The following is a 22,414-nucleotide window of genomic DNA, read 5'->3' as shown; positions in this document are numbered from 1 at the left end:
TGACTGGTTAAGTGCAAAAATGGCATCATCTTGTAACCTGCAAAGGCTAACACAAATGTCTTTCAAATGCAGCAGCAAATTAAGGGCCTTCACAAAAGAAACTACAGTGTAAAACTAAGGCAGGATTTGGATGAACACCTTTTGCCATCACTTAAGATTTCTTCTTCACAGTCTGGCAAAAGCAGAGACAATTTTAGAGCAAAATGCCAGAATAAAAGAGTCACATTAGCCATATCCCTAGTGTTTTTTTAAGGCTAGTTGTCAGAGGACTGCTATGAGTTACAGAATTTTTTTTGCGTTTGTTTTTACTACTCCACTCAGTAGCATCTAATATAAGCTTTACCACAAGTAATTCAGAAACATATTAATACACAATTTCTTTTAAATCTCCCCAACCTGTCCAAACAATTGCATCATTACATTCAGAGGCGCCGTGAGCAAAATTATTTTATCATTTTTACCTTTAGTTTCTCCACCTACAAAAACAGCTTCATGCACTAATAGCTTCTAATGTCTAAGCATGGTGCTTACATGAATACTGAACCTATTTTTTATTCACCTCACTGCTTATATATTCTGCAAGCATCACTCTACACGGAATAGCATATTAGAAGAAAGTATCTCCAGAATCCTTGTTAATAGCTGAACTATATTTTGAGGATGGCATGTTACCATCTTCAAACATGGTTTGGTTGGCTTAAAAAAAGAAAAAAAAAAAGGTCTTTCTCCCTTAACTTTCTTTTCCCTGAAGTTTCATGCATCAACTCTGAAGGATTTTTAACAATCTGATGATTTACACACTCACAGCAGGCTAGTTTTTGAGAGCACTTCCTTGCTAAATCTGTAGTCTGAATTTCACTGCTTCAGTTGGTTTGTTTGCTTTTTTCCTCCCACACAGAGACCCATAAATTCTACCTATGCAGCATGCAGATCTCCCCAGCAATGGACGCTGTACATACAACACTTAGCAGCTACTGGCAGCACTGTGAGTCTCTTTGTTCCCTACTAAACCTTCTAGAAAACAGCTGATCAGCAAGTTAGATGTCCCATTGAAAGCAGACTAGTTTAACCTAGAGTCTACGTCAGACACGAACAGCTTTCCAACTGATGTACTAATCCATGCTTCTCCAGAAGGTAGCATTTTTCCCACTCTTTTCATTTAAGCTTGGAATAACTGATTTAATGCAGATGTAAGCCTCTTAGCAACAAACTCCTGTCATGTGTTCTCTCAAACATTTACATCATTCCTACTTCAAGACAGACATTTTTAAGAAGCTCTCATTTACAGATTTTCTTCATATCAATACTTCTCTATCAATGCAGAATGACCCCAATGTAGGGAATAATGCGCTCTGACTCCATGATTTCAGAAGGCTGAACAAATGCTTTATTAGGCTATACTATATTACCTCAATACTATAGTATAACTATACTAAAGAGATACTAAAGAAAAACCTGTTACCCTTACCAGACAGTCACAACACAGCTTTGACCTAACTGGCCAATCACTCCAAAAAACCATCACTGGAGTCCAATTAACAAATCACTTTTGGTAAACTATCTCCATATCACATTCCACATGGGCCAAACAACAAGAGTAGCAAGTAGAGATAATTGTTTTCTCTTCTTTTCTGTGCTTCTCACTGCCTTCCCCAGGAAAAATCCTGGGACAGAGAATTATGTCTCTCTCTTCAGAGAATGTGAATACCACACTTCTCCACATTATTCCAAACTGCAATCTCCATATATGATGTGATACTAACTTCAGGGAAATTCAGCCATAAATCACAACAATGTTTGTCTTTAAAACTTTAGAACATTTGCAGTAGGAATGTACCAGGTCTTCAAATAACAGATGAACTTTGTTACTTATCATCAATTATTAGAACACCTACAATCTGTTTCAAAGAGAAAAAAATATTAACGTAACACATCCCTATGGCTGGTGAAGTCAGAGCAAGAGAACAGCATTGTTCTAGAGACAATGTTCTTTCTACATCTCTCAAAGTTGGTATTTTACAACAATCACCACATCCTCTGCTCTGAGGAACAGGCTGGCAGTAAGGGATGTACCACATTATGCTTATATCCTTATCTGTAGCAGAGAATGGAAACTGCAAAAGGGAAAATTATGAAATTGAAATTTTGGAGTTAAACACATGGTTAAATCCCCAGACCTTCTCTCAAATCCAGCAGGACTTTTTTCCAGAAATTACATTACTTATTTTTCCGTTTATATAACAGTCTGAGCAAAGTCAGGCCTGACAGTTCTTCCTGTTCCTTTTCAAGCCTATTACTTGGGCTGCCAAAATCTTGACTACCTACCCAACATGTGATCTAGAAACTGAAATAACCAAATAATTTCCTCCCACCTTATTCTTTCTATTACAACAAAAGCTTTTGATTGTAATCTTTTACACTTTCCTCTTTATATCAAATTCCAAAATTTAAGTTCATTCTGCCTCAAACCCCCAAAGATAACATTTTATTTAGCACAGCATGTCTTTTAGTATGTGCCTGTCCAACATTTACCTGCACTTTACATTTCGAAGATATGTAACAGATTCAAGACTGTCAGATTAAATAGGATGCATCCACATTAATCACGGTTAATTTTGTGACACCCCACCCCCCCCCCCCCCCATTCTGGAGAAGTTCAGTTTAAAGCAGAGAACAAAAGTGCAGGACCAGTGTAAAGAAAACCATGAATACTCTGTGACAAGTATTTGCATACACTTCTGGCTTGCAAGAACTGTTACTACTGACTTCTAGAAGACTCACAGAATGAAATCCTATTAACCCCAAAAGACTTGCTGTTCAATGAGAAGTTCTGATTCACCTTATTGAAAATATTGGTTTGGAATGGCAAGAGTAAGAAATATCAATTTTAGTTACAGATCACATTACATCATACATGATATCTGAGGCATCCTAAAATTTTGTTTTATTTTGTTACTGCTGTACAAGTACCAACATACACTGCGTAACACATCACATCTAATTAAAACCTTTCTGATCAGCATAAAATGCTCTTTTAATGCAACACTATTCCAGTAGAGGACAGCATTGTGCTAAAAACCTAAGGAACTTTGATAGTTAAAGGTGAACCAAACATCAGATTCTGAAAGTTTCTTCAGAACTATTCCCTTGCAATATCAACTCTCAGTCTCTCTAGCTTTACTCTGAGTGAAGTGAGTCAGGACATACCCAACAGTCCCATTAACAAAGTATGTTCTACCCCTTCACTACAGAAGTCTTCCTACATTTATATGAAGCCCACATCTCCTTTTCTTCCAGGTCAATTACTTCAGCATTTTACATGTTGAAGGGTTTGTTGAGTGATTCTAGGAAAAAAAAATGTTCTTTCCCAACAACTTTCATATTTTAATCTGGACAGCCAAACATACTTTGATCTTATGGCACTGAACTGGTTTTGCTAGAAGTTAACTCAAATGAATGTAATTGGTCCTGGGCTTAATAGATACACCAAAGAGAGCACATAATTTGAATTCTTAACAGAGAGAGAATAACATATGTTTCAAATACTGTACACACCAGGATCAATTTGTATTTACAACTACAAGCAAAGCTATAAGGTAACATCAGTGAAAGTGCCTGTAATGTCCCAAGCCATTACTGCCTTGGATAGACACACATTTGTAAAAAAAAAAGCAAGGTTTTCTCCCCTACTTAGTGTCCTTGAGAACTAAGGGCAGTCAAAATAATAACAATAATCAGACCCAGAAAAAAAAATTACTTGAAAATTGTAGAAAGCTCAGCACTTTTTTTCTTGTAAAGAGCATATGGTCAAAGACCAGTAATATGGACATAGTGAAATAAGTTCCAGCCTCAACATGAGGCCTTGAACTTTATCAATATTTTGAATGTATCGGTAAATTTTTAGAAATTTCCAAGAAAATGCCAGTCATTAGCAATACACTACAAGACATTAGTTTCATGGGTAGTTATTAGCATTTAGCACTCCTGTCAGCAGCTGAATATCCTAAATACAACCTTCTGAATTCAGGTATACTGCTTTTTGTTCATCAGTGCTCAGAGTGAGAATCACTGTACTTCTTTAATGTACTACACAAATGCAAAATCAGGCAATCAATGATTTCTTCTCTAGAAAGAAAATGCCAGCTACTTAAGAATTTCTTCCTAACCTACATGAAGTACTGAAAGGGTACAACCTTCTGAAGACTAAAAGTATTACATGGAAGAGTACCACTCAGTTTTGAGGGACCAGACAAACATTAAGGTTTCTACCTTTTAAAAGCTCCAACTTAAGCATGCAAGTGAAAATTAGAAAGTTGTGCTGCCTCTTTTGTGGTACAAGAGTTTGCAACCTGTATACTGCATTTTATTTATATATTCAGAAGATCATACATAACACTGCTTTTCAAATGCATCTGATATGTTTAAATGTAAGACGTCTTTTTAAAGGATTGCTCTGAGTTTGTTCAGTTTTAAATAAATTTGCTTGACATCAACTATCTTATCTGTAGTCTGTCTAGATGACACACAGCAAGTCCAAACCTTAAGATACTCTACTTAAGCAATTTATTTGTTTCCAAAACTGAAGAAAAGAAAATATATGCTATTTGATACTTAATAAAAAGAAATGCCAATTGTGTCTCACTTCAATAGATTAATTTCTCAATGCAGACCACTGCCTAGTTTGAGAGGTCAAATTCTAAGAACTTCTACTGTGAGCATTTCACCAGAAAAATCAACCAAATAGAACGTCCATTTTTGTTTACTTCGTCTCATGTTTACTAAAGCAAATGATGAAAATAAAAACTAAAGACACCTGAAGCATAGAACCTACTTCATCACCATTGCAGCTACAAGTACTGAACTGAAAATTCATACGTGATACCCCTGAAATAATCAAAAATTCTCTCTTCTCTCACACAGCCTGTGTGCAACATGGCTGAACATGCAGGATCTTCTTAGAACAAAGTGGAAGAAGTAACCAGACTAAAAGAACTAGTAGGACTAAAGTTGCAGGCAGAGATGTTGTTGACTTGGAAATGGAAAAAAAAAGGGAGGAGGAAAGGAAGGGAAGTGGGCCTACAAAAGGCTTTTGTTTTCTTCACTGCACTCCTTCCTCTCTGGAGTAGAAACAGACACCTGAATCTGCTCACCTTTCTGTTTTCAACAATCTTCATGAAGCCCACTTGCACAGTGCCTGATACTTAGAATTACGAAATCACCAGGTTTGGAAAAGATCTTCACAGTCACCAAATCCAACTGTCCGCCCACCAATACCACTGTAATCCCATAACAACTAAACCATATCACCCAGCACCAGGTCCAGATGCATTTTGGGTACCTGGCTCCCCTACCTGCCCTGCCTCGAGCAAACAATTCCAATTTCTGACTACCATAAAAATTTTTTTTCCTGATATCTAATCTGAATCTTCCCTGTCTCAGCAGCAGGCCATTTCCTCTTGTCCTCTCACTGCATGCATGCTGGAAGAGACAGACCCCCATCTCACAACAACATCCTTTCAGGTAGTCATAGAGAGTGATGAGGTCCCCCCTTGAGCCTCCTCAAGACTAAACAATCCCAGCTCCTTCAGCTATTCCATTTTTCTGGACTTTTCAAAGCCTTAGTGCCCTCCTCTGCACACATGCCAGCACCTCAACGCCCTTTTTAAAGTGAGAAGACAAATGAACACAGTACTTGAGGCATGGCCTCAGCAGTGCGGAGGACAGGGGCACAACCATTTCCCTGGTGTAAAAACAAAGGATGTAACAGTACAGCCGGCCCAGCAAGTTTCAGCCTTGATCCATGAACATCAGCCAGCCTGCTGCAAGAAGAAGTTTTTCCATTTTTGCTTTCACATCCCAGGTTGTGGAAGTTATACACACAACAGTTTCAGTCATCTTGGGCATCAGGAACAAGTGATTAGCAAGCACTTGCAAAACATGCCCAACTCTATGCAGGAATCATGCCGGATTTATGATCAAGCCAATCTGGATTTCCAATTTAATATTTAATACTCTCTCACATATCTCTTATCACTCAATATAATTTAACTTGGCTATCAAAAACATCACAACACAAAAACCTGCTGAAATACTGTAAATACATTAAAAATAAACATATTGCAATAGAGCACAGGAAGTTTGTAGTGTGGCAGCAAAGGAACTGGCACCAGACATGATTTCATTTAACAGCTCTGTTAATCTGGAAGATGGCTAACAGCATGGGAACTCTATTAGCAGAAAACTACTTACATTGAGAAAGCTACCAACAGCTCCCGGGCAAGAAAATAACAGTAAAAGCATTAAGCCACATCCTCTATCTAGTAAAATCAATCGCAAAGTTTCTTACTTAATAGGACAGGACCATGTTCCTGAGTTTGTTTCAGGGTGAGACAACAGAAATACACTGCTCAGGCAAACACCAGCTAAAGAAAATTGGAGCAAGAGAAAGTCTATCACACGCAAATGAGTTTTACAGGTGTAAGAGACATGAAGAAAACCAAAATCCTAAAAAGAAATTAAATAAAAGAAGTGGTCCTTCTCTGTTGTCCCCTAAAAAAATTAAGATACAATGTTCTCCAAAATTAAACTTTCGTGCATTTTGAATTGCTGTTATTTAGGAAGAGTGGCACAAAAAGAGAAAAACACACAAGGAGATTAAGACACATGTCCCATCAGGCTTGGGAGACAACTAAGTAATACAGATCAGTTGAACAGAGAAAAGTAAACATACTCTAATAATGCTTTTCTATGAGCCACTGTTCTAGACAGATAAGAAAACCAAAAACAACAACTTACAACACCTGGTAGAGGCTAAAAGAAGCTTAGCCAAAATTAACTATTTAGGTACACCTTACACATAGCTCTGGTGTAAGAGCTACTTTACTTTACTTCCTTTTGCACTATTAATCTCACTCCTGATCCTTTTCAACATCATCCAAATAGGCAAACATGGCAACCTTTTCCCACCCTGTGGAATGGGGAAAAGGCAAGATTTATCACAGGTAACAATGCAGAAAGCAGGCAATATTGGCTGGGAAACCAAAGAGCTGGAAGTGAAAGACAGAAGAAGTCTGCATGCAGCAAGTGCTCCAGCTTTAGTAGTAATGCTTTGGTCTCATAATAGCTCAGACTTAAAAGACTTGAGCCAAGTGGTCTGGAAATACACACTTCCAGGTCATGAAAACACATCTAGGAAGCAGTTGGAAGAGGGAGGAAAATAAAAGCAAGTGATTCTTTTCATCATTAAAGAAAGCAGTAATGCCTAATACAAGGCAGTCACACCTAGATTCCTCCCAACCAACTCAGGCCATAGAGAGGAGCACACAAACACCTTCAAACTTAAGTCTAACTTCAAAATCACCACTTTGAATGGCATCACATTATCATAAAAGGAACTTATCTTTCCTTAACACCACAAGAGGTCTAGTGCCTTGTAAAAATAATTAAGTCTCTATGAACACAACACAGAGGGCAAATAGGAGGTTTAAATCCTACAATTTATTCATTTAAGTAGTTTCAATATTCTATCCTGGGCTTTCTCAAAGCATTTTTCTTACTCCGAACATAAACAGATTGCCTTGGCAACTTTTCTTCTCACTCTCCGTCACACAGAACCGCTTCTCGTGTTGATGACGTATCCAGAAACGACAACTGCTTATGATAGGAAGGCTATACCAGAAGCGCACTGTGGGAAATACAGTAACTGAAAGCAAAAATGATTCACTTCCACCAGGCTTTGAGTTTTCCCATTCCTCCCTCTTCTTTCCAACTTTTCACAGCAGACTTCCTTCCTTGTTCAAACAACCGCAGAATGGTCTGGGTAGGAAGAGGCCTAAAGATCACCTAGATCCTACATCCCTGCTGCAGGCAGGGACATCTTTCACCTAAACCAGGTTTCTCCAAGCCCCATCTAAACTGGCCTTAAACAACTGCAGGGATTGGGCATCCACAGCTTCTCAGGCTGACCTGTTATAGTGCCTGATCACATTCAAAAGAATTTTTTTAATCTAAACTCATCCTCTTTCAGTTTGAAACCATTCTCTCTTGTAAAAAGTCCCTCCCCAACCTTGTTGTAGGCTCCCTTCAGGTACTGGAAGGCCACATTTAGGGTACCCCTAAAGCTTTCTGTTTTCCTGGCTGAACAGTTCTCTCAGCCTTTCCTCTTAGAAGAGGTGCTCCATCCATCTAATCAACCTGGTGGCCTCCTCTGAACACATACCCCAACAGTTAGTTCCATGTTCTCCCTGGGACCCCAGAGCAGGATGCAGGTTCCACGTGGGCTCTCACCAGGGGGAAGCAGAGGGGCAGAATCCCCTCCCTCCCCTTGCTAGCCACACTGCTTTGGATGCAGCCCAGGACACTTCTGGCTTTCTGGGCTCTCAGATCAGGTCCAGCCTCTCATCCACCAGCATCTTCTCAAGTCTTCTCAGCAGGGCTCCTTATATGTTGTTCATACGTTCCCTGTATTGGCAACACAACCGTTTGTAAGCCATAACAAATGCTTTACCTTTCCCCTTGTTCTTCCCAAGAGGAAAAGTTTCACTGAGCTTTATTACCTATAGTTTCATTTTTCTTGTCACCTTAAACTGTACATGCATAAAGAAGCAAACACAATCAAAGAATTATGTTCTGGAATGCTTCCCTGATAGTCTTGATCATCTTATATGTATCCAGCTTACTTTTAAGAATAATTTACTAACAACTCTATTTGAAAACAATATGTCACATAATTTTTCTAAAGAGCTTTAGTGTCACTAAACACTAAAATTCATCATTAATTTGTAGACCACAGCTCAACTGTCTTCTGTATTGAAGTATTTTTAACGTAATTAGCTCATCTTCTTAAACAAGACTGAGATGTTTTACTTTATTTGCTGAACCACAAAATAATCCAGGTGTCAATAATACAGTATTTTATCAAAATAGATAAAACATACCTCACCTCACAATTTAAGAAAAAAGGAGAGGAATGGTCAAACACCCTTTATATCTCATTACTTACTATAGGCTCAGCTGTCATGCTACAGGTACAAAATGCATGAAACAGTATTTTAAGGGTAAAAAAAATTAAGTGTAATAAACAAATCTGACAGATCTCCATTGAAAAGCTTTAAACAATCTATTAGGGAAAAAACCTACAATACAAAGATACTAGTGAGGAAAACCTAGACAACGAAGTAGGGGAAGTTGGGACATATGAGAGGTATTTTAACTGTTTTATCTCAATATCTGCGTCTTGGAAGCAGAAGGTTTTCCTTTACATTTTCAGACTAACTAACAGACTAAGCTCTGTTCTCCACTGTCCACTGGACACTGCTTGAATTCCACACAGAAAGGTGGTTTTCACCAACTTAATAGTTGAGCTTCTTCAAGTTCTCAAATGTTGATAAGCAAAATCACTCATCCTCAAACTTGTATCTTCTGCAATTAATACCTTCTTTAAACATGTACACTGGTTTTTAAGACTGCACACTGTGCTGGATTCTGAAGTTCAATGTGTCCAACATGCAACCACAAATATAGCAAGTCTCCTAGTCTACACATAACTGTAAACTAAGGTTGGGTATGAAGGGCTGATACCTCTTCAATTTCCCTCACAGTCCTCCAGGTGATGTCACAGGGATGCATGGATGAAGAGACACCTTCAGCTGAACAGGATGTCTACAGTCCTGGTACAGCTTCAAGACAGCTGTTATTTTCTGAGCTCTCTACTGACTGTTGCAACACACCAGCTATCACAAGACAGTAAACCTCAGCTACTTTCCTTCCAAGTTCTTCTGTGTGTGCTAGAGTTGGCAGCTGCCTTACTTCACTGACACACGTTTAAGCAGAGCAGTCAAAGTCAGCAGCAACTCAGCACTTCTTACCTTCACAAAGCTAATGGCTCTATCAGAACTAAATATTTTTTCAAGATGAAAGAGGTATACCAATGTACCTGAAAGGCTGTACACATAAAATATATTTTACAGCTAAGAGGTTTGCAAGGGTTTTTTGATTTGCAAGCATTTTTCAGTACAGTAACAGAACCAAATGTTGTAACTTAGAACCTACAATATAGTTAATAGTGAGTCCATTTTTCTTGTGCACAAATACAGGAGATGCCTATAATTATTGCAAGAGGAAAACTAAAGGACCCAATTATTTACACACAACTTCTTTCATCTTCTTTAATTCTAAGGCTTGCTCAATCCTGAAGGCTATCAGATATTCTCTGCAGTTTCTAATTTCTGAGATACTCCTGAGTCCAGCAGCTTCTCTAGAGTTTTTCAATTAATTAGAACAAACTACAGTGTGGACTTTAAGATTCGCTATACACTGCCAACATCTCCAAACACTCAATACTGTGAAAGAACATGCAGGCAATGTCACCTTACTGATTAGGGACATTTAATGTCATGCCCTATTGCACAAACTAAGAAAGTGTCTGCTTTCTTGGAAAGTAGTAATTTTGGAAGTAGGACATTTAGAAAGAAGGAATAATAGGTTTGGAAGAAGCTCAACACAACATTTAATGCAAGCATGACAAGAGGGTTCATGAGCAGATGATCTGAAATACTTCCCCTGAAGAGATACATCACAGTACTTCTAAAGGTTTGAACCTGGAGTCCTGCACCTCATTCAACTATCCTCTTGAAGTTGTTCAGTCTTGGCTAAATAAATGTATTCTGGTATGCAATTCCCAACAATCCATTCCTTCACTTTCTGGTAATTTTTCTTTAATTATTAACTGAGCTTTGAGGCACAATAAGAATGATACCTCACAGTAACTGGCTCCAATACTTAAGGGCTGGATAATATTCTAACAAACCATGAGATAACCCAAAACTTATTAATATCCTCAATTTATACCTTTTTTTAATGTGACATGAGTTAAAATTGAAAGTTTTTATCTTGCAGATTCTCTGCTTCTATATAAACTTCAGACAGCAATCTGCAGTACCACATTATCAGCAGCAATCTCTGCCAGTACAAATTTGACCAATAACAGTCAATTATTCAATTATCTACACTATAAAGACAAGTTTATATTCTAATCGATCTTTACTTGTGCATCCTCATTTACAAAGCCTTTCTTCTACAGCAAAATCTCAAGCTGTTTTCTCTGCTCATCACAAACATCTTTCAGAATAAGGAACACTGTAGGTTGTCAGGTCCTGCCCGGCATTTCACAGGCCTTATGGCAAACAAGCTTGGAAAAGACACCTGCAGACCACAGTATCTATTCTTTCTGAATTCAGGATGGCAAATAGGCTTTTATTCAGCTTTGGAATTTTCTAAAACTGAAGATAACCAAGGGAAAAGAGAGCTGGAAAATGTGTCTGACCTACTCCTGAGTCAAGACATTATGCAGCTTCTACTCCCATCTTCTTAAACCTGCAAGGTATCTAATTAATATAATCAACAGGTCATGGTTAACAGCAGAAATAACTGACTTTCATCCTGCAGAGTCAGAGATCAAACTATACTTTACTGACACCTTCATCTTACCAGAACAGTATAAATGATAGCAGGAAAGAGGAATGGAATTAAAATCATCTGAGCTACCTTTATGCACATCTAGACTGAAAAAGCTTAGTCATTACATAGAAAGTTCTAAATTCTCTACAGTTTTGTGAAGCTTAGATGTCTTTCTTCAAGGTTATCCCTGAAATCACTTTCCCAAACTTACGTCCTTTTCCACAACTATTTTCAAAGAGTCTGCTTTAGATGTGTGAAAAGTATACTAGCAATAATTCACGGGGTGAAGTTAGTGGCCTTATTTACTCTCAGGAAGTAAAGACAGAGGAAACTCTGGAAGCTGCAGAGGCATAATTATGTCAGTCCAGATGTGACCTTCGTTCCAGTACTGTTGCTCTCACTTCACTGGTGGATTGTAAGCTGCTTCTCACTACAGAGACCTTCCACTTGCAGAGATAACCCGCACCTCAGCCTGCATGCTGAAATACACATAACAGCTGCACACTAAACACCACGCTATCTATCTCAGCATTCCTGCCTACATTAAAAGCACATGCAAATATGCAATAATTCAAACATTTGCTATGTTGAGTAGAAGAGATGTGATGGTATCCTGAGCACAGAGAAGACTTTGTGCCCAAACCACAGATTTCTTCAAAGTTAATTTCATTCTAATCATTAAAGAAAGTCCAACTTTCTTTCAGACAAGGGTTTATAATCAAAACCCACAGCAGTTAAAATTCATTCCAGGTGAACAACAATTTCTGAGCATGCACAGCTAATACACACACATACACGCACAGAGGTAAACATGCAAAAATATTTTTTCAGCAAAACTGAATGTCAATTCTAACCAGAATCATTTATTTGGAGATAAAGACAGAAGTTATTGATGATCACACAGGAGGTCCTTACATGACTACATACTAATGCATTTGTGACCTTGAAAATCATGTATGATCTATTGCTGCCGGCACTAGGATACTTGAGATACCTATCAAGTGCCCAGAGTATCGCCTGTTTAACAGCTCACAGCACGGCTCTCCAACCAGGCACCTCCAGGGCGCCGCTATTCATCTGCTAAGTTATTCTAATGTTGTTCTAGGCACACACCCAGGTGTTTATTTCTAGAAGCTGCCATGAAGTTCCTCCCATACCATCAAGCATCCAGAAAGCAACTCTGTTGGTCTGAAAGCTGGTCTGGAAATTTGTTTAAAATTACAACCCTAAGATGAATATTGATATATTTATCTGTCACATTAATTTATGCTGATTTCTACACTGTTTATACATAGATTTCACTTCATCCTTTCTAATTTTTAGAGTAAATACAGTCACATAGAAGGAGCCATTAGAAATCACCGTCAGTCAAGAATAATGGCTGCTTTAGTATTGATTGCTAACAGTAAATAGCATTTACACTAGGAATCAACTGTTACTGAAGAGTTTTATGAACAATGACTCTGCCCAAGAAATAATTAAAGAATACATCAGTCATAACCTAGTAAAGGTTTCACTACTAAAGGCACCTCATCACATCAGCCAACCAACAAAACCAAAACACAAATCCATCTCTGTATCTGCTGCCTAAAACCCTCCCAGCAACAGCTTTTTTCCTGAAATAAGCGAGGACAAGTTGTGCACCAAGAAGCACCAGAGCTTTGCTTTTCAAAGAGGCTTACAGAGGCAGGCATTAAATTTCTACTCCACTTGCACTCAACAGGATCTACAGCTTCCCAAGGGGTTGTTGAAAATCCCACCCCAGAGCACTCCTCAAAGGACGAAAGTAGGAGAGGGAGAGCACAACAAGGGGAAAAAAGACTAGTGACAACAAAATAAGAGGGTAAAGGATAAGAGATCAAAGGCAAAAAGAAAGAAAGCAAAGATAATTTATCCTACCAGAGACAGCACCTCTTGTCAGTCAAGACAAGAAACATTGCCTCCCAAAAAGAATCTGGCACCAGGAAGTGGCAGAAGGGGGAAAGACCAATCTGACCTGAGGTAAGAAAAAAAAATGCAGTTATATTTTTTTTAGAACTTGGTTGTTTCATCTTACTTTTCCAGCACATTTTTTAAAAACATTTTTTAAATTAATATTTTTCTTCCTCTGTATTTTTGTCAGTTTTGACAGTGGGATGATACAAATCATATGCAGAATAGGATCAACAATATTTTGATAAAAATGAGAAATCAAAGACAAATTTTAAGTAATGTGAGGGCATAATATGAAGCGACAGCTGCCAACAATATATACTAGTGAAATGTCCCAATGCGTAAAAAATTTGGAAGAATGTACTTACATGTATAAAACTCACAGCAACAGAGTACAAGACCACTAATTTCTACCTGTAAGAAACTTTGCCGACTGCCTACTGCCTGTTGGCAAGATAAAATCTACACCTGATATCCCATGTGGACATGGGAGAAACTGTCTCTTATGTCCAAGTTCCAAGTTTATTGCAACAAAAAAGTTGTAACCAGGTCTCCAACTGAGAATGGGGTGACTTTTAGAGACAGTTCTTTCTACTGTGATTGCTTTATTTGGAGCTTCTAGGAGACTAACACAAACATGAAATTCACTTCAGGGTGACAAATGAGCAATAAAAAGGAAGACTCACAAAAAGCAAATCATAGACTATACCTAAAATTTTTTACAAATATTTAAACATTAAAAACTAAAGAAAATAAAAATTTCATCAAGTGAATCCATTCATCTTCCCCCTATCAACTTAATCAAACTACATTCTCAGAACAAACCTGGCAGGTGGGGCAGAGTAATTTCTTTGTAACATGTCAGAGGCTCCAGTGACTTCTAGTCATACTTAAAAATTAGTTCCAAACTATAACAAGTAACTTCAAGTGGTAGAAATAAAGCCATTACCTGCACACACCTCTGATACACAACTCCAAGGCTTCTACGATGCTGCCTCACAATTTTTACTTGGCACAGATCTCACTTCTAAACTTAGTAAATGCAATAAGCCACACAAAACTTTTCAAGTAGATCTGAACTGAAACATTTGGTTTATACTTATTTTCTGAAACAGTGAAACTAATGAGCTTGTCTCTATGCCTCACACTGAATTCCAAATAATTACTTTACTGTGTCAAAATGCTACACTGAGAAAAAAATGTGGATGACAATTAGGTATAGATATACAGAAAACTATTGGAGAAAGTTTAATCAGACACCCAAGTGATACCTAAAGGAAAGAGAGCTAAGATTTAAGATCCCTGACAACCAAATTTGAATCAGAAGTAGTTAAAATACATGGAGCAGAAAGTTTAAAATACAATCCAAAGCTTTAACTGTTAAATCTGGATGCGAGGTAGCTTCAAGAACAATCAATAAATAGTCTCCATAATCTCATCACACAGTGTATGAAAAAGCAGTTCAATTTTATTCCTTCCCTTGAATTAATGGAATTTCTTCCTGTATTTGAAAAGGGAGACCACAGATTATTTTTTATGCAGTGATACCTTTCTTTCAAATTCTCTATCAGCCTTTCTGAGGCAAACACCTTTTCAATTTCTGTCCATGCAATAATTGCCCCTCACACAGCCTTACGTCTTGAGCCACTAACCGCACTCTGCTTGAGTTTTCTGATCTGCCTTAATAATGTTTTTTCTGTATAAGTCAGCAACACTTCTGCCTATAGCTGAAGTTTTGTATACCCTTCTCCATTATGTCTCCACTTTCAGAACCTACAGCTACCAAATCTGCTCATCTGTTGTAAATCCTGTAAAGGGGAAGAACACATTGCATGTGGAGGATTTACCCCAAATGATTCCAGGAACAAAAATCATGAAAGTTCACTACCTTACCCACATTAGAATATATGTATCCAAAGTATCAATCCATGGTCAGAACCCATCAGATGTCATCTAACATAATTATATTCCTTTCTTACAAAATGCCACCTTACTCAGTCCACCAGTGTGCACAATGTTCAGTAAACAAACAGGAGAGAGTCTGTTTGTTTTGTCCTCCTTGTTGAGCACGAGCCCTCAGTTATCACTGAGTTCAAAGAAATTTGTACTGACTATGAATTTTCTCACGGCCTTCTCTCTGTAAGCATTTTAACCACAGCATTTCAGCGCAGCCCAAACATCAATGAATTAACTTCAACAACAACTTCTAAGCAAGATCTCTCTTCTCTTGAAACAGAGGGAAAACACAGCACGTAAAGAATAAAACTCTAACTCTTCTGAACTCAGTTACGCAATCTGAGATGCTAAAGGATGGATTTTTAAGAATTCTTGATTTTCTACAACTAAGTGTTCTTTCAGAGCTCACTGCTGAGTTAATACAGCTGCAGGTGTGAATGCTCAGATCCCAAAGTCCCAAACCAGGTTTTCATAAGGAACAAACAGCTAACAATTACCCATGAATTCTTGACGAAGTAACTCGCCTAGCAGTTCACATGAACTGCAGCAGAGGACAGGACAGCTGATCCAGCTTTCCACAACAAAGCTCCGCTGTCAACACCTTGGTCATCCTTTCTTTCTATAATATCTGTATCTGCTCATCTGCTGTACACTCCCAAAGACTGAGCAGTGGTCTAACACAGAGAACCATCCTGCACACCCTAAAGAATGCAGGGTGGTGTGGAGTAGATAATATGCAGCTGTGCACAAAATAAAGATACCCAAACAAGGTTGAATTATTGCTGTCTCTGTAATCTGTGTCTGGTATATCCCAATTCCTGAGCAACATTCTTCACATATACTGCTGTGTCCAGCAGCTTCTTGAATGTATCAACACTTTTTGTATTAGTCACTGATTTGGTTTCATATTTAACAATAACAGAAGTAACCTAACAATAAAGACACAACAATGAACACAAACAACTCTCCCTCAAATGTTATCAGTAATGTAAACATGCAAAAGTATTTGAAAAGCTTTCTTCTTTTTATCTAACATGTATGAATTTTATTTGTCTAGTACCACTCAAGCAATTTTCACAGCTCTATAAATTTCCCCTGAATCCCCTCGTGTTCAATCAACATATGAAAGAGAGCTTTTTTACTTGTTTTCTCTCTTCACCCCCACCCAATACTGCTAAAAGTATCACAGTTCTGTTCCAGTTTTCCTGCTTAAGATATAGGCTATCAGCCTTTCAACATCAGTAATTTATATCTGATCTTTTTCTCCCTTTTCTCATGATGGTGATTATTTTTTATAAAGACCTGTGAGAAAAAGCTCCCTTTACAAACATTTTTGGAGGACCTTGTTCAGACTCTGCAGCAGTTTGGTTCACACAGCTTCCTAAACCAGAGAAAGAACCCTTTTATTAAAACATAGCTTCCATAAAGCCAGTATCTTACCAGTTAAAATATGAATTCTGTTTCCAGCTCTTTTTATCATTAAATGATGATTCACTTTTCTACTGAAATCAAATAAGTTTAATAAAAAAGCAAATTACTGTGTTCAAATATTGCCAATCACATTTGCAGCTGTTTACATTTAATGTTAACATTTTTGTGCCTAAACACGGCTCTTGCTAGTCAAATTGTCACACTAACTAATTTTCAGATACTGCACTACATCTGTAATTAGATGCATTAATATGCTTCTATAGAGTAAAGCAAACAAGAGTATGAAACACTGCATATGCAGTCAGAAAATGCTTCGAAAGACTCAAATATTACTGCAAATTCAAAAAAATCTAACCGTTTTAAGTTATATGTACAACTTAATCTAGACTTATGTTCTACAAAAGAGATCACAATAGCAGCAACATATGAAAGAATTTATGCTTATTCTCTATTGTGAAATACAGCAAACTCCTTGTTTGGAGGAGATGCAAGCAAAGTAACCACTGGAAGGCAGCAAGTTGTAACTAGTCTCACAGAGGCACATTTCATTACTACACGCCACACTTCACCAACACTGTACCTTGGGTACTTTGTATGAAAAACATGTAGTCTTGTTAAGTGAATTAGAAGTTCTACATGCAAAAACATATTAATTTTGCATTTTGTGTGGCACCTTTCTAACTGACACCATATGAAGTATTAAGTTATGTATCAACTGGTTGAGCACTTGAGTTTGTAGTATCCTTCTGCAGTTCAAGTATGACGCAGTGATTGCATCACTACAAAGGGCAGAAATTTCTCTTGCTATTAATGTTTTCAAAAAGTTTGTTTCAGATTAAGTTTTATGTTTTATATTGTGACCTTACAGAAAACATCATCAACCCAGACTCCCAATCTTTTCACTGTATAGCCAGAGGACTGGAACTAACATTACCCTTGTACTAATGGTTTTTATGTGGTTGGTATATATTCAACTCTAACTGATTTCTTGAATTTCAAATATGAAGTTACATGCATTTCCTTAAAAAAAATTACTGATTTACTCTTCCAATACAAATAAGCACTTGATTTGGATATCTCTAAGCAACACATTTATGTATACAAAGAAAAGGAGAACAGAAACACTGGCTCCCTGCACTAAAAGGATCTCAAAGCCAGAGAAAATATTCAGAAAGGCCACGTGGTTCCTGACAGTCACTGTTCTCCCTCCCTACTGTGTTACCACCATCCATTCACAATTTACTTCACTTGGGACTAGGATTACCAGCTGATTTTGTAAGAAGTACTGACAAATGGGAACCTGCAAAAAAACCCAGAACCTGCATTGCTGATAGCTCCTTGAAGCTTAAAGACTACCTCCTTTAGTGAGAAGAAGCAGAACAGGATGGAATTGAGTCTGGGAGTGAGGCAAAGAGCATGAGAGATGGAGAAGTAAGTGATGCAGGTGATATGGAACTGGGAGCCCTCTGGAGATGCCAGCTGTAAGGAATTTGAACCCAGGCCACTTAATGCTGTTGCGACCTAGTTCCACAAAACAAGTTGCAAAAATGGTCCTGTAATGATATTATTGGAAGTCGCAATTTGCGATTTTTCTGCTGTCCTGGGTGGTGTCTGCTGCCAAATAAGAGAATCATTGCCACATGTTCATAAAAAGACAGAACCTGCAAGAAGCAAAATACCTCTTCATAAATTTTCCACAGTGTAAAAAAAAAAAAAAATTACCTACCTGTTCCTTGTAGGCTGCCAAATATTACACCATCACCTATTCCTCTGCAGAGGGGTTAACCCAGAGAAACACAGCATATTGCTCCTATAAAGGGGAATAATATGAATACCAAGACCAGGGAATGACCTCACGTTGCATTCTACAAAACCAAAGGCTAGCCTCTTAGCACCAAATCACAGAACAAAAATGGTTTTGAAAAATTAGAAGAGCCTAGCAATGCCGAGAGCTAAGTACTTAACTCTTGACAGTATTACCAAGGAAGTCTCTTGAACACTGAATAAACACATTAAAAGAAGCAACACCAATTCAAATTCTAGCTGGTGTCCATTTTCCTGGATTTGGGAGGAACAGAAGTCTGGACCACATATGCGAAATGAGAGCACAGTGAAAAGGCAGGCTGTGGTGAAACTTTTTGTGAAGGATAACAAAATCTCACTTTTAAAAAAGCAACAACAAAACCAAATAACCAAAGTACCCCGAACAATTGTTTTGTAAAGATTATTATCTCAAAGAGGCAGTCAAGAAAGCCCAATGGAAAGTAAATCTCCCTCAGATGCTTTACAGCCTACTTCAAGTCCCAAGCTTCTAGAATTCTAACTTCTCCAGCATTTACACACTTAAATACACGTTTCTACCATCAAACTGGTACAGCATCCCGATTCTGCCAAGAAATATCAATAAATCTCGTTTGTAACTTTGTGTACGGACCATTTTAAAAAAAGTACAGAGAAAGAAATTAACATAAACATGATTAAAACTTGCTTTTCCCCATACTCTTCCAAGACAGCCATCTCCAGACTAGGCATACTGGATCAAAAACTGTCAGCTGTGAATAACCTTGCACAGTTCTGAAGTAAGAATCACCTTTCTTTTTGAGTATATAATTTCTATGGATTTCCAGAGTTTTACCAAAATCAAGCCCCCAAAACTCTTCTCCATAAAGCTGTGAAGCCATCCCTCCCACACTAATATGTGTTATTCTATTCCTGTAACTAAAGTTGCCTTAAAGAACATACCTGAAGTGTGAAGTAAGAGGAGAATCATTGAGAAATTAAGAGACAGACTAGCTTTAAAAAAAAAAATCACAAGCATACAGTGGTAGATGTCATTTGAAATCTTACAGTGTTCTCATGGTTTCAGGAATGCGTTGTTTGTTCACACACACACCTGAGAAGTCCACGTCCACGATTCAAAACTCACACTCGCTGACCAATTAGGTAATTAATTAGGGAATTATCTCTTTTTTTCCTAACTAGGTGTGTCTAAAAGAATCTGCTTTGGAAAGAGAATATTAAGCCAAATATTATACACAGTCACTCTTTTACAAACACCAACAAATATCAAAGACAGGAAATGTAATTTTCCCTGCCACAAACACTTTACAACTGAAAGGAAAATTCATGCTATAGTCTCCATAAGAAACACACAAGAAAACCTAGTTTCAAATTCTATTTTAACAAAAAGAAAGGGATGGAATGTCATTTTCACACATATCACTGCTTCTTATAATAGTCCATGCACTTATCACTGAAAATCACTAAAGAACAACATATGATATCACTTATGACTACGATAAAACTCGCATAATTTTAACCTGTTCAAGTCAGAAAAGCCTGTATTCCACTACTGTACGTTAAAGAGAGTATTATGGATACATGCACAAGAGCAGACACTTGCAGACTGCATAATCCTACTACATCACCACCAATAGCAACTTTGTGATCAATCATTTAATTTCAGTTAAAAACTTTTTTACTAAAAAAAGTCTATCTCCACCCTCCTGGGAAAACATGAAGGCAGGGGGAGGAAGGGGAGAAAAAGCAGCAGCCTTAGTAAGTTTTAACAAGTAAACAACCAAAAAAAGTTAATTGATTCAGGGAAGACAGTTCTTTGATAGAGATGCAGACGTACTTGCACAAACAAGAAGTCTACACAATACTGCAACATACACCAAAAGCCCTGCCTAAAATCAAGCTACCAACTAGAAGCCAGCAGTATGAGCCACAAATATCGAATTCTCCTATAATGTTTCTGTCCAAATGTTTTAGGATTAGATAAAATGTAGAAATTATAAATAAGATAAGAGAAAATTAAGGCAATACTGTATCACGTTCGTAACATGGCAAAAAGTTATCTTTTCAGACGACAAACCTTGGTTTTATAAAATACTAGTCCAAACACTTTACCCACTGGTAAACAAGCACGGAAAAGCCGAGCAACTTTCTCTCCTGGTTTCATACTCCCATCTTTTTCCTGCAGAAATTCCTTTCTTAGCTTCCATCTTTCCCTCCACCCTGCTCCTTCTGACTAACTATCCACTGAACTCCTGCACGGCGGTAAACACAACGGGACCAGAGGCAAGCAGCACACAGAGAACACGTTTCTCCGGCGGCCTCAAACATGCCACTACTACACTAGCACCGGCCTTCTCGGCCGCAAGACAAAACCGAGGGAAAAGGCCAGATCACGGGGCCGCCAGAACACAACCCACTCCTCGTCAGGGCCAGGCAAGCTGCCCGCACACTTCTGCCCCGGGCCCCGCTTCTCTGGCACCCAGGGGGGCCCTGGAGCGCGGAGCCCGGCGGGACCGGCCGCGGCCGACACGTCGGCAGGGCCGCCCCGCGCCACCGCCCACCCACGGCGGCCGGGCCCGCCGCACCTCGTTCCGCCCGTCCTTCGGGCGGAGGAGCGGGGCGGCTCGACCCCCACGCCGGCCGTACCTGCGGCCCGGCCCCGCCCGGCGGAGGCCGCGCGGCGAACGGGCCGTACCGGCCTCCCCCGCTATGACACTGCAGAGCGCGGCCCGCCCGCCCGGGCCTCTCCTTCCTTCCGCCGCCGGGCCCCGGGCCCCGCTCCCGGCGGCGCCATGATGATGATCGGCCCCCAAGGCCGCCGGGCCGGGCCCCACCGCCGCCGCCAGGAGCGGCCTGGGCGCCCCGCGCCGCTCACCTTCATGTCGGGACATCCTAGTCCAGAGACGGCGCCCCAGGCCTGTCTCGGGGCTCCCGCGGGCAGCTCGGGCGCCGCTGCGGCCTCGCCCCCCGCCGCCGCCCCGGTGCGAGAGGAGAGGGGCCGGGGTTGGGCCGGGAAGGGGGCGAAAACACAAGAGGCGGCGAGGAGCCGGCCTCCCTCCTCCTCCTTCTCCTCCTCCTCCTGCCTCCTCGCTCGCCCTGCGGGGGGCGGATCCGGCGGCAACGGCTTCCCGGGCGCCGTGACACGGTGACTCCGGGCCCCGCCGGCCGCTGGCGCCGCCTCCCGCGCCGCTCCGCCCCTGCCGCACCAGCGACGGCGGCGGCCGCGCTGGAGCCTTCCCGGCCCCTGCCCCTGCCCCTTCCCCTTCCTCCTCCCGCCCCGGCCGCGCTGCTGGAGGAAGAGGAAGCTCCCCGACAGGGCGGCGGCCCTCCCGCGGGGGCTGCCGGGCCAGGGCGGGCTCCGCCCGGGGCAAGGAGGCGGTCGAGGTAACGGAACCCAGCACCGGCCTGACCCAAAGGACACGCATTAATCAGCTTTTTTCATGTAAAAGGAGCGGAGAAAGAGCGGCAGAGAACTGCATGCTCTGAGCCGGCGTTCTGTCACTGATCGCGTTACTGATTCTGCCAGATTTGGGGAGCTGCGACTCCAGGCACAAGGCTGGAGTCTTTCTTTAGTGGTTTGGGTTTTTTTCTTGGGTTTTTTTTTTTTGTTTGTTTGGTTGGTTGGTTGGTTTGTTTTGTGGGGGTTTTTGTGGTTTTGGTTTGGTTTTTTGGGTTTTTTTGTTTTGTTTTTTCCGGGTTCTGCTTTTGTCTGGCCTTCAGAGGACTGCCAGAAGTGTCCTTCAGTTAAACTCCAGCTCTGTGGAAAGGATGCCCACAGTGTGCCGTGTGTTGTCCCACTCGCAGAAGCACAGAATAGCTTGACTTGAACTAGAAGGGA

At 39.9% G+C, this 22,414-nt stretch overlaps 1 protein-coding gene across 1 annotated transcript in view; it reads right to left on the bottom strand.

Moving 5' to 3' along the window:
* Positions 1–22,001, bottom strand: part of LOC135459943 (E3 ubiquitin-protein ligase KCMF1) — a 45,176-nt gene extending 23,175 nt beyond the window's left edge. Inside the window, exon 1 of the mRNA XM_064736441.1 lies at positions 21,452–22,001. Within this exon, the coding sequence (XP_064592511.1) occupies positions 21,452–22,001 (550 nt within the window). The remainder of the gene's footprint in view (positions 1–21,451) is intronic.
* Positions 22,002–22,414: the final 413 nt, after the last annotated feature.

This window comes from Zonotrichia leucophrys, chromosome Z, assembly GCF_028769735.1.
Source record: "Zonotrichia leucophrys gambelii isolate GWCS_2022_RI chromosome Z, RI_Zleu_2.0, whole genome shotgun sequence".
Lineage (NCBI taxonomy): Eukaryota > Metazoa > Chordata > Aves > Passeriformes > Passerellidae > Zonotrichia > Zonotrichia leucophrys.
The sequence above is the reverse complement of the archived record's forward strand: the minus strand, read 5'-3'. Positions and strand labels throughout refer to the sequence as shown.